At 35.0% G+C, this 17,628-nt stretch overlaps 1 protein-coding gene across 1 annotated transcript in view; it reads left to right on the forward strand.

The window, feature by feature from the left end:
- The window catches only part of Dok6 (docking protein 6), a 313,007-nt gene that overhangs the window by 157,492 nt on the left and 137,887 nt on the right, over positions 1 to 17,628 (forward strand). The window contains exon 4 of the mRNA XM_026783400.1: positions 13,705 to 13,824. Within this exon, the coding sequence (XP_026639201.1) occupies positions 13,705 to 13,824 (120 nt within the window). The remainder of the gene's footprint in view (positions 1 to 13,704; positions 13,825 to 17,628) is intronic.

Consider the following 17,628-nt stretch of genomic DNA (forward strand, 5'->3'; position numbering starts at 1 on the left):
AAAAAAAAAGAGTTCAGTCTTTTATATTTTTTAATATTTAACCATGCAGATGTTTTAGGATTTGTTATCATCCAGTTTTGCTACACACACTTTATTTTCCAGTGGAAAAGACTCAGGAGTACTGTTCTGGGCCATATGGTTAAGTTTTACACTTTTAAAACAAAAATCTATTTTTGTGTTTTCATGATTGTAAACAAATCTGGAAATATTTTATATTTTAATGTACAAACTTAATTATAAAATTATGCTGCCAGGTACAATTAATTTTTAGTCTTCAGTTCATTCTCATTCATTTATCATCTATGTTATCTCAAACTTTTTGTTTTATCATTGTGAGATTTGCATTCTGGTTTATTGTGGTGTATGTCTAAGGTGCGTGTTAGCTTTTTCTTACAGATACACTTACAAAATATGTGTTAAATACATTAAGCACTCACCATCAGTAAATTAATTGCTATTCATCTTAATTGTTTCTCATTTAGAAAATCCAGGAGGAAAGCTGAATTTTTATTGATTTTTTTTAGATCATGATTTCAATTTAGTTCCATAGTTTTGACTATTATTTCTAGGAATTTCTAATATACATATTCGGTTTTATCATTTGTACATATATATCATATGCATGTATACATTTTCCAAAATCTATTCTAATATAATTTATTTGTTTTGTTCATTGTTTAAATGTAGTGTTTGAGGATATTCAATACAAAAATAAGAGTAAGAATGGTATTATAGTTTTATTCTGCTGTCTTTTTAAAAACTTTATTCTTTTCATGTGTCTCTGTGCATTCTATGGCTAGCTTAACCCCCAAAGTAGCCACAGAGAAATTGTATTAATTAAATTACTGCCTGGCCCATTATCTCCAGCCTCTTCTTGGCCAACTCTCATATCCTGATCTAACCCGTTTCTACCAATCTGTGTAACACCACGAGGTCGTGGCTTACTAGGAAAGATTCTAACCAGTGTTAGTCTCAGACAGGAGCTTCATGGTATTTACCACACTGACCTTCTTCCCAGGATTCAGTTTGGTCTACCCCACCTATCTAACTTCTGCCCTATCAAAAGGCCAAGGCAGTTTCTTTATTCAACCAATGAAAGCAATACATAAACAGAAGAACCTCCTAGACCAATAGAGTACAGTTTTTATCTTATAATATATCAATTTTGAAATAATGTACCCTGTAGGAAGAGGCCACCCAGAACCAAAATAATCACACAGAAATTGTATTAATTAAAACACTGTTTGGCTCACTAGCTCTAGCTTCTTATTGGCTAACTCTTACATTTATTTAACCCATTTCTATTTGTATATCACCATGTGGCAGTGGCTTACTGGCAAAGATTTGGCATGTCTGACTCTAGCAGCTGCATGGAGTCTCTCTGATTCCACCCTCTTTCTCCCAGCATTCAGTCCAGTCCTCCCCGCCTACCTAAGTTCTGCCCTATCATCAGGCCAAGGCAGTTTCTTTCTTCATTAATGGTAATCACAGCATACAGTACTCCCACATCAGTACCCTTTAAATGTCACTGGAGGGATTGGAGGCTTGACAGATTCATTTTGGTTAATTCTAAGGCATCTTTTCTGTGTGCCCACTTGGTTTAAGTTGGTGCAGGCTAAATGGTTGTTGGTTTTTATTCTGCTTGACTCATGCTGAATTATTTTCAGCATGTTCTTTCCTTTATGGTAAACCTCTAAACACACTACTTTCCTCTACCTCAGACACTGAGTTTTGATGAAGCTGCCCTTTGCCATGCCATAACCTTTCAAGATTCTTCCTGATTATTTCTTGGGGGTTCAAGGATGCTCTGCCCTTTAAATCTTGAAGATGATATCTCTCTTTTAGTGAACTAACTGTACTCTACTGTTTTATTTTCCCACACAGTCACTGTCTATCATCTGTGTTATCTATTTATCATCTACTTATCTATATATCTATTTTCAGTGAGGGTTTTTTTTTCTTTTCATAACTACCAACTGGAGTCTGTAGCATTTATTATTTCCTAATCATACTTACAAGATTATAGATTTTTTGTGTGTGTTCTGATGAGAGGTGTGGTGCCAGAAAATATGATGAGAATGGTGAGAAATATTACAGCTTTCAGAAATCTTCAGCATCCCCCAAAAGAGTTGTGAGAGTCTAAACTCTTAGTTTTTCACATCACTATGGTAAGTAACTACGTAAGTACATTAAAATCCAAAGCAAGCCTGAATGTTATAAAGACAAAATACCTATGACTGTAAAGAGAAGTGTGAGTATGTAATATATGACACTTTTGTATTTGAATATTCATTCTCACTCTATATGAACTCTCGACATTCTCTGTATTTCCCAGAAACTGTCAGAGAGAGTACAGACAGAGGAAGAATGAAAAGCATCAAAATATTTTCAGATTGTGAAAATGTATGATCCTTCTTAAAATATATTGCAAATGGACATTTCAGAGATCAGCTCCCAGCCATTCTATATAAAATGGACAGCAAGAAAAATGCTGAGGCTACGTATTAGATGAGTAGCCAAGCCCAGCTCTTTTCTTACTTCTTTCTCACTGCAGAGACCCTGAGGACATGTCTGATAGGACCCTAATTCTGAAGGCCATAACTTCAGAATTACAGAGTGACAACTGTAGTGACTCACAGTCTATCTAACACCCGCTTTGTTTTAAAATGAAGCTTGCTGTGCAATTATTTTATCTTTGGATTAAAAAATACTTCCAATAATTTAATTCTTAATTCCCACATTTACAAACTATGGTTATAATTATGACATCATAATGATTTTAACCTCAGGAAGCTATTTTATTTAGGATAATTTCACTATCACACTGTTTAGAACTTACAAAGAACCTTTATAAGAACTTTTTAACAAAAATTTAAAACAATCATAAGAAATAACATTAACATTCTAGAATTGTGATTTGCAATTAGAGGATGTGAAGGAATTAAAAATAAGCGTGTATTCAATGTCCACTGTAAAAATAAGTGTGTATTCAATGTCCATTGTAAGCCCTTAGCCAGGACCTCACTACCTTGACTGGCCCTTATGCTCAGCTTTCCTTGGCTAAATTCCAATCCTCATATTTTTTTTTTTTTTGGTGTTTTCGATACAGGGTTTCTCTGTGGCTTTGGAGCCTGTCCTGGAACTAGCTCTTGTAGTCCAGGCTGGCCTCGAACTCACAGAGATCCTCCTGCCTCTGAATCCCTAGTGCTAGGATTAAAGGCGTGCGCCGCCACCACCCAGCTCAATCCTAATATTCTAATATCTAAATGGAGTTTGTAGAAAAGATCTTCACAGCCACCCCATCCCAATCAGCAGTAAAAAGAGTTGTTGATTCAGTTGAGACTAGTAGTAAGTTCTTTTTTATTTTTTGTTTCTATAGAGAAGGTTAAGTCCCTGGAAATTTTGAGATGTGTATTATGTTTTTCAAATCAAAAATTAAGAGAGAGAACATGAGTTGAAACTTTTACTGAAATTGAAATGTGTTTTGCTATGACTAAGTGTTTAATTCCAGTGGAGAGGATAATGCTGGAGCGTAGGATCCAAAAAGACTTAGGAAAAATTGAGAAGATTCTTCCAACTTTTAGGTGTCTTGGCTCAACCGCACTGTTTCCATGAAGTGGCATGACCCTTAACAGACATGAGTATTTGTAACATGAGGGCCAGCTTGTTGGGGTTTCTGTCCTGCCTGGTCCCCCAGCCATTTAGTCCCAGAGAAAATCACACAGAGAGTCTACATAAGATATAAACTGATTGGCCCATTAGCTCAGGCTTCATATTAGCTCTTATAACTTATCTTAGCCCATTATTCTAGTCTATGTTAGCCACATGGCTCAGTATCTTTTTTTAGCAGGGCAGATCACATCCTGCTTCTTTGGTGATCTGGGCAGAATTGGGAGGAATGGGCTTCCTCCTTCCCAGAATTCTCCTGTTCTCATCGCCCCACCTCTACTTCCTGTCAAATAAACACTAAAATCATGTTTTATGATTGTATGATCCTAGAATAAACTAGTGAACAAGAACGGAAAGTCCAGAGAGACTCATGATCCTTTAAAGAGATAGCTCCAAATATATTATGAAAAGCTATTGCATTTCCATTCAATATTAGTTCAAAATATTTAGGTCTATAATCCTTATAAATTTACAATCTTACATTCTAATATGATAGATGAGAAATATAAACCATTTTTGACAGGCAGTTCCTGTATTTACTGTAGTTTTTTATCACTGGGAGGTCTTTAAGACATTGATAATTTTGATGCTGTAGAAGTTGATTTGATTCCTCCCCTTCAGTTACTATAGGACTTTATGACTTTAGTAATAATTTCTGGGTAACTATTTCTGTTTTTTTTCAGTCTGATAATTCTGGAATGTATCCTACTAACTGTATGTTAAAATACAGTGACAAAAATATAATAATTCATCTCTATTTTTTAACATTTTTGTCTAATCTGTAAAATATTGATATTCTCAAATTTGTTTTCTGTTTCTTTTGCTAAAGCTTGATGTTGCATTTTAATGTCTAAATGATAATGATAATTGATGGTTCTCTTTGGTATAACATCTTATTCACTGAAATATTAAGATATCTTATCATATTTTTTTTCTTCTAAATAACTTTTTAAATTTATTTTTTTTGTTCTTTCTTTTTTTTTATTGAGAAAAGGAAAAAAAAAAGTTTCCACCTCCTCCCAGCCTCCCATTTCCATTTCCCTCCCCCTCCTCCCACCCTTCCCCCCCTCCTTCCATCACAGTCCAGCTGGCCTTGGTGAGCTCCCAATAGATCAGCTCCACTGTCTCAATGGGTGGGTGCACCCCTCGTGGTCCCGACTTCGTTGCTCATGTTCTCCTTCCTTCTGCTCCTCATTGGGACCTTGAGAGCTCAGTCCAGTGCTCCAGTGTGGGTCTATGTCTCTAACGCCATCCATCACCAGATGAAGGTTCTATGATGATATGCAAGATATTCGTCAGTATTGCTATAGGATAGGGTCATTTCAGGTTCTTTATCCTCAGCTGTCCAAGGAACTAACTGGGGACCTCGGCTTGGGCTCCTGGGAGCCACTCTAGGTTCAAGGCTCTTGCCAACCCTCTTATCATATTTTTAAATCTTAGTTGTAATATTAATATGGAATGTTCTCTAACCATACATACAAAAATGAAACAAAACAAAAATCAGTTCTTTACTATGTTTGAAAAATTGCACATAGAATATTATTAATATATAATGGATTCTCTCTTCACAGTATTATTATTCTTTTATACATTATACTACAATGCATGCATATCTACATCTACCTTATCTTATTAACTGAGGCTTTTGTTCTGGCTAATTTACTGTTTTAAACTTAAGGAATCTTTATTATTATATAGCCCATGTTCAATAGTTTTTTTTCAAAATTTGATCTATCTACTTAAGATTGTGAAAATAGTCAGGTTTTACATGTTTTTCTTTCCTTCACCAACACTTGATAGATAATAAATGCAGACATTCATATATGATAAGTAAGCACTCTACCCCTGAGCTATATCTACTATATCTCCAACTTTTCTGTACTTCTTTCTCAAACTTGTCCACATTTTTTTTTATCGATATATATTTTCATTCTCCTGACCTTTACAGTCAAACTCTTGGATCTTCCAAGGCAATCAAATCCTTTCCATCCTCCCAACCACTCACCATGAGTCATCAGTCACTCGCGTTCTGTTTGCTGAACCTCTTCTCACAGAACAGACGAGCAAGCTATCTTTATGACTACTAAACTAATACTTTAAGTTGTTTTATTATTCAGTCAGCATTTAAGAGAAAATTAAAAAGAAACTATTTTACGTTAGCTTGAAAAGGAAATTGATTTGTTAACAAAAAGCACAAAGGGACACTGGCCTTTGGTCAAAGACAGTGCCCTTGTGAATCCTTTAGCTATGACCTTGCTTGTTAACTTTTAGGACTATAATGACTTTCACAAGCACCAATGCCCTAGACTTGTCTTACACATGTTGAGCAAACTAAAGTGCTTTTTTTCTTACTACTGGTGATCGTCTTTTGAGTAATGCTGCATTCAAGCCAATCCATAAAAAAAAGTTGTTGTTTGCCTCAAACAAACCGAGAACTATAAAAGAACTTATTTGATGAAAATCAAAACAGTTTCCAGACATTTTTCATACTTTGAAAAATTCTTGATTTAAAAAAAATTAAGCAAGCATTTTTATACATTAGAAATATTGGTATTTTTAATAAAATAAATTAATGTATTTTCACTGGGATAATAGAACAGATAAATGAAGTAGAATAGAATATTATGCAGTAGCCAACTTTATTCAGAGCATTAAACAATTTATACCCCGTGGGTTAAAAAAAAGTCATATAGTTATAATATACAATCACAAGGTCAGGACAAGCCATGTACATGGCAGACAAGATGCACAGGATGGACAAGTCTTTGCACATGGTGAATAAGCCACACATGGCAAAAACATATTTTTCTATAGAGGTGTATAAACAAATGACAATAGCCAGTCGTAAAGGATAATCTTAATGACACTCGCTCCTATCCGCTACACTTGGGAGGGCATGAAAAGATACTCCAAGAACAATTTCTCTTTTTCTTTTCTTTTTTTGAAGAAAAAAAAATGGAGGTTGTTTTCTTGGGGTTTATATATTTGTTTGTTTGTTTTTGTTTTTTGTTTTTTCAAGACAGGGTTTCTCTATATAACAGCCCTGGTTGTCCTGGAACTAGCTCTTGTACACAAGGCTGGCCTCAAACTCACAAAGATCCACCTGTCTTTGCCTCCTGAATACTGAAATTAAAGGTATATGCCACCACCACCTGGCTCATAATAGATACTTTATATTTTAATTTAAGCATTAATCTCTGTGGGAGGATGAAACATTGCTCACAGTGACTAACTGTATATTTGATTAAGCAGCCATAAATAAAATCAAGGACACTACAGACACAAACAAACTGATCTTTAATTGCAGTGATAGGAATAGAACTCCAGGATACTGTGAATGTAACCATACCATTGTCTTAGAGTTAAAACACGTTCAGGAATAACTTAGAAAATATGTAAAAATGACTTTCACCTCAGTTTGCCTGTGGTTATTTGTGAGGACACTGTTTGCAATGCATTTGGTAAATGCTAGATATTCAATACTATAGAATAATCAGAAATCTTATTTTACAATATTTCACAATAAGCAGGGAATTATAAAATTATTCAATACTGTTTTAAAGATATCCTTTTTGTATTTCTATAAGAGAAATACCTCTGATTACTATGTATCATTTTAGGATATCATTGAAAATGTTCAAAAGATAATGGGCTGTGAATCAGAAAAAAAAATATGTCACTTGATGACATGGTCCCAACTTCCTTTTAGATAATTCTTTCCTGTAGTTTTAACATCATACTCCCATCTCTAAAAATTACATTCAGATACACACACACACACACACACACACACACACATTTTGCATTTCCATTTGCAGGCATGCACACAAAGAGACATACACACACTCATGTACATACACACTTAGGTGCATGCAATATGTTTTCACACTACATAAAGGTGTTCATTTATCTTCCTTTTTGTGTTCTTTGAATAGTTATGAGCCTTTGTGCCATTTGCTAACCTCCATATCAAAGCACTCTGCAATGCATTCATGCCAGGCAGAGGAATGTCATATTTGATTATTCTGTCAGTTGCTGATATTTGTCATTTGTTACTGTGGAAAACAAGTAGGTACATTTTAGTTGGCTGTCTGGAAGCCAAACATAACTTCCACAGTTCAGAAAATGAGAAAAATAACAGACTGGAGTTTCCGATTTAAAAAACAATTGCTATTCAAGTTTCTGTTAAACCAAAAATAATTTGGTTTATCTCAATAAACAACTAGATACACTTAAGTAGTAACTCATTGTGTTGGCTTTCCATTGTTGACCTTTCTTAGAGATTTCACTGTCATATATATATATAGATTATAAAAAAAAGACCAAGAGTTTAGCACATTCAGAGTCAAATACAATTTATATAATGTTTTCCTTATGAAATAAGTATCCCTAATAAATTCAAAGAAAAATATAGATAATGAAATTAAGCAAAATAATTTTGAGTGGGTGAAGGTTAGCAACCTGGTCTTTCGCAAAAAAAGACAAATTGATTTTTTTTTCCTATTCCAATATCTTTCTTATCTAAGATAGCTAAGTTTACAAGGCCCACATAGAACTCAACACTGGACCTTAGAGCATTCAACAAAAGAGTCTACCCATTTTATTTTCATGTGCTCCTACAAATTGTATTCAATATTCAAGAAATAACTGATTGTCACTTCTATTTATATGTTCAGCATTTACTGATCATTTTCCATGCTTGTGTGCTGCACTATGCTTTCAAGGTACTAAAACAACTGAATTTCCTAAAAACCTATATCTTAAACTATCGTGGTTGAGAAAGGCAAAAAGTTTGTCAATGCCATTTGGGCGTCAATAAAATACAATGAGAAGTGCGGAGTGACAATGTCACTTGTAAATTGGTCTGGGAGGCTGATTGAAGGTTGTTTTTGAAACAAACTTTTAAAGGAAAATTAAGTGTAAAATTTATAGAAAAAAAATCAGAGAGGCATTCTGTAGGGAGAAAAGAAAAATACCTCCTCTTCAGAAACAAAGCTATTATTTCCTCATCTCTAAGCAGATCAGTTCTTCAAGTCTGACACTGAAGTGAAATGTCATTTTGTATATGTTTAACAGAGATATGGTCATTTCATGTCTGCTGGAGTACTGTCAAGGTTTTAAGTGTGAGGGAAAAGCAGAAGGGCATGAACTATCAATGAGGTCAGTTTAGTAAAAAGTGTTTTTGCAAGAATGGAAGTTTTAACAAATATATATTGCTTTATATATTTTACTTGAAATGAGGAGAAGCTCTATATTATCCTAGAAATAGTTTTTGGAGAAATATTTTTCTTCAGTTTATAGCAAACCAGCTATTTAATACTTTAATAAATATGAAGATAACATTGATCACTCAATCATAGAAAACTCTGAAAAGATAATGCAATGAAAATTATGGAATATGAAGGAGATAAGAGGAGTATTTCATCTGTACTTTCCTGAGGCTTTTACTAAGAGCTAAATGCAGTGAAGGAAGGTTAAAATGATTTAGGATTGCCACAAAACTAGTCTTGCCTGGATCATATGATAAAGTAGCATCTGACCAATGTCATACATTTTAATTCTGCAATGGGAGTTTTATCTGGTGGAGATATTTCTATACATTTGATGAAACTCTTTTCTTTTTCAAGTATATCTCATTTTGGATCATTTAACTTTAATGTTGTTGTCTTCAGCCCAAATTTAATGAAAGCAATAAAGCTTGAATGTAATATTTTACTCAGAAGGCCTTTCTTAGGATATTCCGTGTAGAGGCCATTTTCCTTATTAAAAGGGAAACACTCTCACTGCCTTGGAGCTCTTAAAGTGAAATGGAAGACACTTTTCCAGATATGAACTTCATATTGGCCTACAATTTTTGTTTGCCCATCTCTTCTCTCCACAAAGAAATGCATTTCTAACATATTTCACCTTTGTCCATTTTTCTTGCTATAACCAGGTATCTTTCAATTTTCAGATTCAAAATTGCCAACTTTCTTAATTTAATCTTAGACATAATGAAATATTTGAGTTTCTGCTACAGAGTTCGGAGCTTAAGTCCAGACACAAGCTAATGGTTTTAAAGGAGCTTAATAAAAAAAACATTCCTTTCATGAAGAGAAAGATATAGAAAACTTTACAGAATATTTACTGTCTCTTCATGCACAAAGGAATTTAAGTATTTGCACATTTGGTGTATACTAAGAAGTTTAATGTGTAAACCAAGTGACAAAAGGCAATAGGTCTACATAACTTTCATCTGTAGTGAACCTTAGTTTAATAAGAAAGAAATACAATGATTCACACACAGAGGCAGAGAGTATAGTCCAGTCGTAAAGTACTTTTCTAGTTTGCAAGAGGTCATAGGTTCTTATGAAACAAAGTTTACAGAAAAATACTAATTCAGTAAAAAGAATGCATTAAACTAATATACAAAATATTTAAACATGCAGAGCTTACATAAGAAAGAACAAGTAAAGAACATAGCTGTGTTATTTGAAAAAGGACAGTTAGTACTGGCTAGGGGAAAGGTGCTATTTTTATCTCTGGTGTAACCATATACAATTTGCCCATGTTCTAGAGAATAACCTCCCATTCAGGCTTATGCAGAAATACCATCTAAACTTAGTGAGTCATACATGTTCAAAAGATTTAAAAGTAGATGGGCACTTTCATGGAAGAAGTTTAGCCTTGTGGTGATGGTGCATCTCACATCGTTTGAGTGGGTTTCCAAAGTCCCAGGCCAGAAGCTCAATTCTGGGGAGAGGGAAATTCCAATAAATCATATCCAGCATCTCACTCCCAGAAAGCAAAGGAAAACAGTAATGCTTAAGGCAGGAAATAAATTTAGCACTTAACATAATCATATGAGACAACAGAACAATAATCTTTATCTCCATTTGGGGACAACTGGTATAAATATTGGATTAAACAGGGGAAGAACTGAAACAGGGGTATGCATAGGTACTAGCATGATCAGACTATGGTCTTGTTGAACTTTTTTCCCATTCTTATTATAAGGGGACTCTGAGAATCATTGTTTGAAGGAACAAGCAACTGTTGCTCGTTCCATCCTGAAATGGTTGCTCTTTCATAGTAGAGCAGGCTATATTCTCGTTATGGAGCAGTTGTTCCCACATAGGGCCCCTGTTCTCATTACTGGGCAGTTATTCCCATTTATGGGGTGTTTCCCTAGTTAGAAAGAGCAATTTCATGAAGAAGTTACCAGTGTGACTGCAGGTTTCAGGTAATGACTTGAGGATTTTTTAGTATATTCCAGAGGTCAGGGGAAAAATGCTGTAAATACCTCTACAATTTTTTAAACTTTAGTTATTATCATGGTATCTTGTGCCTTAAAGGAAGGACATTATCAATTTGTAATAAATATTCCTTAAATGACTAACATACCCACATGCAGAGATGAGCAGAAATCTGACTGTAATAAGACAGATACAAAATAAATTTATAAATGCTAAAATATCTCAACAGCATGAGAGGTAGTTATAATGCTTCCCCTAATTACAATATCAGGGACACTGTTTTGATTGTGTGATAAAATGCAGGATCTTTCTGTTTTATGTTCTCGTGAATGTTGTGATCTACATAAAACTAAGAAGCAGCAGCAAATCTCTCTTGTTAATCAAGCATATTTGATGTTAAGGCAGTGTGACCAAACTCCGGAGGGAAGCATGATTTGACCTTGCTAGAATTGGCCTAATGGTAGAAAAGAACTTGATATAAAAATCCCTGAAGTCGAAAAAACCTGTCACAGATAACTTTTTATGAGGAGTTTAAAATGTCAAAGCAAAGGTTGTAGTGTCATCCACAAAGAGCAAGAGGTTTGATGGAAATCTATATTACATAGTTTCAGTACAGATTTATGCTGCATGGAAAAGTCAGAAACTTCTCTGGGCAGGTGCCAATGCAGAAGTTTGGATCCAATTTTCCTATTGTGATATTGATGATTGCCCCTGAATATTAAACTTTATATTTATAAAAAAAAACCCTGCAAAGTAGCTTGGCTACTTGACTCCTATTCTGTCATCACATTGACCCCTCATCCACAGTGACATCACATTAGAACTTTAGTAACTCATGTTACTTAACCCTAAAGCTTTCATACTATGGGATTTTAGTTATGTCGGAGAAACTCTGTTATTTCTAGCAAAAAAAAAAAGGTATCTTTTGAATACAATGAAATTGAGACATAATCCAAACAAGAATGTGTTATTGAATTTTCTTTTACTCTAATCCCATCTTGGAATGCTAAAATGTTGATGTTTGTTTGTTTGTTTGTTTGTTTTTGCCTTTGGCTTTTGGGGAGACCTGTGACCCAGCTCCCAAATAAATCACACACAGAGAGACTTACACTTTCTTATAAATGTCCATCCTTAGTAGGCTTGTTTCTAGACAGTTTTTCTTAAAATTTCCTACATTTTGCCTCTGCTTTTACCTTTCTCTATTTCGGTTTTCTTGCTTTCACTCTTACTCCATGACTGGTTGGGTGGTTGGGTGGCTGGTCACTGTCATCTCCTCTCCTTGTTCTTTCTTGCTCCTTTTTCTTTTCCCAGAGTTCTCCTCCTATTTAGACTCTATACTTCCAGCCCCATCTATCCTTTCTGCTGCCTCACTATTGGCTGTTCATCTCTTTATTACCATCGGGTGTTTTAGATTGGCAACAAATCATAGCTCCACAGAGTTAAACAAATGCAGCATAAAAAAGCAACACACCTTTAAATAATTTTATACAAGGATAATGAGTGATTAAGTAATTGGAAAGTTACTCTGTCGATGTGTATTGGCCACTTTTGTCATTACTGTGATAGCAAGCCTTACTGAAAGGGAAGACTAATTTATTTTGATTTATGGTTCAGAAGATATCAATATTAATAAATCCATCCAACTGCAAGGTTACTGGACTGATCTTGCTCTTCGGTGGTGAGAATGCTGGGTAGGTGTTATAAGATGTCAATAAAGTATTAGATGTATCCGACACACTGGAAGCAAGACCACCTAAAAGTCTAAAGCCCTACCTCCAGGCAATCTACCGCCTTTAGCAGAATCACACATTCTAAAGCAACTGTTCTCAAACTTCCTAATGCTGTGACCCCTTAATACATTTATTCATGTCATGGTAACCCCCAACTATAAAATTATTTTCATTGCTATTGCTTATATGTAGTTTTGTTACTGCTATGTATCATAAGTTAAATATCTGTTATGCAAATGGTCTTAGCTGTGAAAGGGTGATAGGACTTCCAAAGGGGTTGTGACCCACAGACTGAGGGTTACTGTTTTAACTATTGTACAACCTCCCCAAACATGTCACCACCTAGAGACTAAATATTTATTTATAATAAACATAAACCTGTAGGACACACATTACATAGAAATCACGGCACAGTTATGACACCTCCCTCCTCTTTGTAGTAAATCAATCCCAATATATACATTAATCCCATTCTAGGACAAATTCATGATTCATTGCAATTCTCAATGAGTTAGGGATCTGACTTCCAGGCCACATACTTCTGAAGCAGAATCAGGAAAACATTCACATGCTTAATATAGTTTTTCTTTCAGTTGGGTTCACTTGTTTATTTTTATTTTATATTTAAGTTACTTTTCTAAGAAATTTCTGTCAAAAACTTTACTCATTCTAAAATATTCTAAAATGAATAATATTATGGTTAATACATAAAAGCATGCTGAAATGTATTATCAAAAATGGGAAGTAGATGCTAGAGAAATGACTCAGAGGTTGAGAGCACATGCTGCTTTCAGAAGACCTAAGTTCAGTTTTTAGCACTCACATTAGACAGTTTACAATTGCCTATCACTTCAGCATCAGAGGATCTGATGCCTTCTTCTGGCTTCTTTGGGCACACACACACACACACACACACAATAAAAATAATAAATGAGAAAAAATTGTGGAAAATTATTTCCCTGAATCTTCAATATATTTTTCTTTGTTCAAGTCCTACCAGCTTCTTGGGGGACATTCAGGAAGCATTTTCCCACTACCTTTCCAGTCCTGACCTGTGTGCTCATTTTCAGAGCTGGAGGCTGAGGAGTGGTGCAAACACCTTTGCATGGAATGCCTGGGGACAAGGCTGAACGACATCAGCCTAGGGGAGCCTGACCTACTGGCAGCAGGTGTGCAGCGGGAACAGAATGGTGAGTGACTACCTACTTTTCTACTGTGTCAGGTGGACTTACACTGGAGTGGAGTTCAGAGATGTCTGAGAACGTTCATGCTTTGAAGAGTTTACGGATATGACTGCTGATTCCTGTGAAAGTCACACAGGCAAAAGAATGAGCAGAACAAGCTGGAAATGATGGGTGGGTTATAAAAATAAATGAAGACATACAGTTTGGTGGTTATAGAGTCTGGGAAGAGATGGGGAAGGGGAGTGAATATAATCAAAACACAATATACGGGATTCTTAAAGAATTACTAAAAATATTGAAAAAAAAAACAACTTTATCAACAGGTTGTTTAGAAATTTTTAGTGATGTACCAACTAGAGAAAGTTCTAATATTCAACCCAAGTTCCTCGTTTCTTGTTAGTGACAAAGCCATATGCCTAAAAACTTAGGTAGGTATTATGCTGTGTGCATATGGCCTTTGAATGAGTAAGGCCTTCTTTGATGTCTAATATACATTAAATTATTATATTAACAAATTTGGATTGTCTTTTTTTTTTTGTTTTCCTTTTTTTTTTTTTTTTTTTTTTGGTTTTTCGAGACAGGGTTTCTCTGTGGCTTTGGAGCCTGTCCGAACTAGTTCTTGTAGACCAGGCTGGTCTCGAACTCACAGAGATCTGCCTGCCTCTGCCTCCCGAGTGCTGGGATTAAAGGCGTGCGCCACCACCACCTGGCTTTTTGTTAAATCTTTTAGAGTATTTGGCTAGTAATATGACTGGTGGGAAGGTAGTTCATGTGTTTACCTAATACAAAACTGTTTAATTTCACAGGGGTGTCTGCAATCTCATGATAATTCAAGTTTCATAGTCTTAATTAGTACTGCTAATGAAACCAGTTTCATCTACTAAGATACTGTCCAATGGAATATTGTAGGCTATATCTGCAATGACTTTTAATTCATCATCAGTACATTTTATCTAACTGAAAAATTATTATCACAAGTATTATAACCTATGTGGTGATTATTCATTTGAAAAATCCTGAAGTTAAAAGTGCTTTTTCTAATATAACTAACCTGCAATAATGACTTTTATCTCAATTCGATAAATAACTCATTTTGATTTATTTCAATGTTAAGATTTATTTTATTATTGTGAATAAGGTATAGATAGTTTTAAACATCCTTGATTAGGATTATTATATACATTGGACACTAAAATATAAATCATTTGGCTAAATGACATTTTTTTTCATTTCTAGATTTGTTGCTTGTGTTAATAATAAATCTAGAATCACAAAAGTAGAAGATTTTCTATGATGTTCAATTAGTATCATAGATGAAGCTAGGTCCAGCTTTTTAAAAGAATTTGTAGCATATAAATTAATAGCCCTGGTAAAAGCATGTCATGAGAGCCCTTGGTGATTATAATGTTGTTGCATGTTGTTAACAAACATCATTATCTCATAGTCTATAACAAAGACTGTGTTTTTGTAACTAAAATGAGAAACCAAATAATTTCTTTATGACTGATCAAAAATGTATATACATTTATATTATATGTCAGATGCTGCCTTTTTGGATATATTTTAGAATCATCAAAAAATTTTTGCAACTCTTGTTGCCTGCATTATTTGGTACTAGATTCTAAATCATATATAATTTTTCTAAATATAATGTGTTTTATTGTCAATTGCATACTTAGATTTACACTTGTTGGGACTGTTTGGAGTCCTGACCTCCAGCTGCTCTTCCCTGGTAGTGACCTTTCCTTGGCCTTCTGATTTGTGCTACTGAAAGCTGTGTCCAGCTCTGCTTCCCGAGCATGTGTTGCCTTGTCCTTGATTGAGGATCAGGAGATGAGGTTTTCACCTGCTGGCCCACATGACTGTGTTGGGTATATAAGCCTCTGTGGAGTTATTCAATAAGGGGTTTCTTTACCAGTGACTAGAGGTGTGTGTCTCTGTCTGTGCTGTCTCTGTGTGTCTTTGTGTGTTTCAATCTCCAGCCCCTTGCCCGAGGCTCACGAATAGTCCTGTAGTGCAAGCGCCGCAATACAGGAGTAGTACCGTACAGTCACGTAATATAGGCAGGCGCTACATACACTGAACCTTTCCTTCTGAGAAATATGGACTATAGGCTTGCAGACTCGACATAAAATACAAAAATTTTAATGAATTTTGTGGTGATCTCACACTATTCTTTAATGAAGAAGAGATGAACTGTTTTGTTCATCTTGTTTTGACTGCTTCAACACTTTTTTGCTTTCAAATTGCTATTCCTCTACTATTATCCTAACTCTTCATACAATTTGATCTTATTTACTTCTAGGCTAGCTAAGAATAGATATTTATGGAAATAATTTTAAAGGTGAAAGAAAATATGGGTGCTAGATAAAACTGGTTGTTAAATTCTTTACTGTGATTATATTATCTCATGCTGTCAACTGCTTTCACAGTGACTCAAATACACCTGTCTCTCTCTGTGTGTCTGTCTCGTGTGTGTGCGTGCGTGTGTGTGTGTGAGTGTGCATGTGTATGTGTTCCTCTCTAACAAACCTATTCCCTGACCTCCAACAATGTTGCTGAGAGAAAGAGAGCATGATAAATAGGCATTTTTAGCCTTAATTTTTTTCAAATTTCCTAGTCTCCAGATCACAAGCATTTCTTCAGATACCTAGAGAATAGTAAGGCATTAAAAACAATAAATTGTCCTAGAATGATGACATACATGTATAGAACATCATATGACTCTGTTGTACAATAGTTTCCTCTGAGATTGAAACAATCCATCCCGCAGGGTTAAGCAAGAAGGTAAACAGCTCAAAATAGTTTCAGGAAGTCTTTCAAAATGATAAAATTCACCAGGCTCCTCTGTGACAGAGTAAGCAATCTGGGAGTGACCCTGACAGTGTAACCAAGCTGCAAAGAAGACTCTCAGACAAGCCAACCTGCAAAGAAAACCCCGAGACCAGACCAGCTGCCTGGAAGATGTTTAGATCAACTGGATCAGTTGGAAAGACACTCTCCAACCTGTTAAGATATCTGCAACCTGTGAAGAGTGAAGCAGGTGCCCAGGTTTTGTGAACTGTCACCCCTTCTAGGGTATGTTTTGGTGATGCAACTGACTTTCAGTTATTATTGCTCCAGTAAGTAACCTTTCACCATATTTTTGTAAGTAACCATGATAAAACTCATTGGTTCACCAAGTTGGAATCTGATGCTATCCACACTTTGGTTCATAACACACTCAAGATTTGATTTAATATGGGTGCAATTAAAGACAACTCTTTCTTACACTAATGCATGACTATAAAAAGAAATCAGCCAGAATTCATCAAAAAAATCAAATTTATGAATGCCGAAATCACCATAATATTTTTAGGTGAAGTAAATAAAAAAAGGAATTCACAGATGGAGGAAATTAGCACTCTGCTAAAGCTGGCTTCTGCCAATTCACAAGAACCTACTATTATAGGCAAAAATATCCCAAGTGCTAGAAATCAGAGCTGTGCTTACTTGTGAGTGATGAATAGCTAGAACATGGTGGAGGAGAAAAATATCCTGAGGTGACAGCAATATTCTGTGCCCCAGTGTATTTTGTCAGAGCAAAAGATATAAACATTCCATTCATATGTCACAAATGGAACAATCCTCCAAAAATCAAAAAAAATTATAAAAAGTAATGACATTAAAATTAATTTCTACATCCCTTAATTAAATGACATGGGAAAGTTAATAAAAATATGAGCTAAAATATTTATCATAAACATGGTAATGAAAAGACTTCATATACAGAATTCCAAATCAAGAAAAGAAACTGTGAGTTCAAGACCA

Source organism: Microtus ochrogaster, chromosome 18 (assembly GCF_000317375.1).
Source record: "Microtus ochrogaster isolate Prairie Vole_2 chromosome 18, MicOch1.0, whole genome shotgun sequence".
Lineage (NCBI taxonomy): Eukaryota > Metazoa > Chordata > Mammalia > Rodentia > Cricetidae > Microtus > Microtus ochrogaster.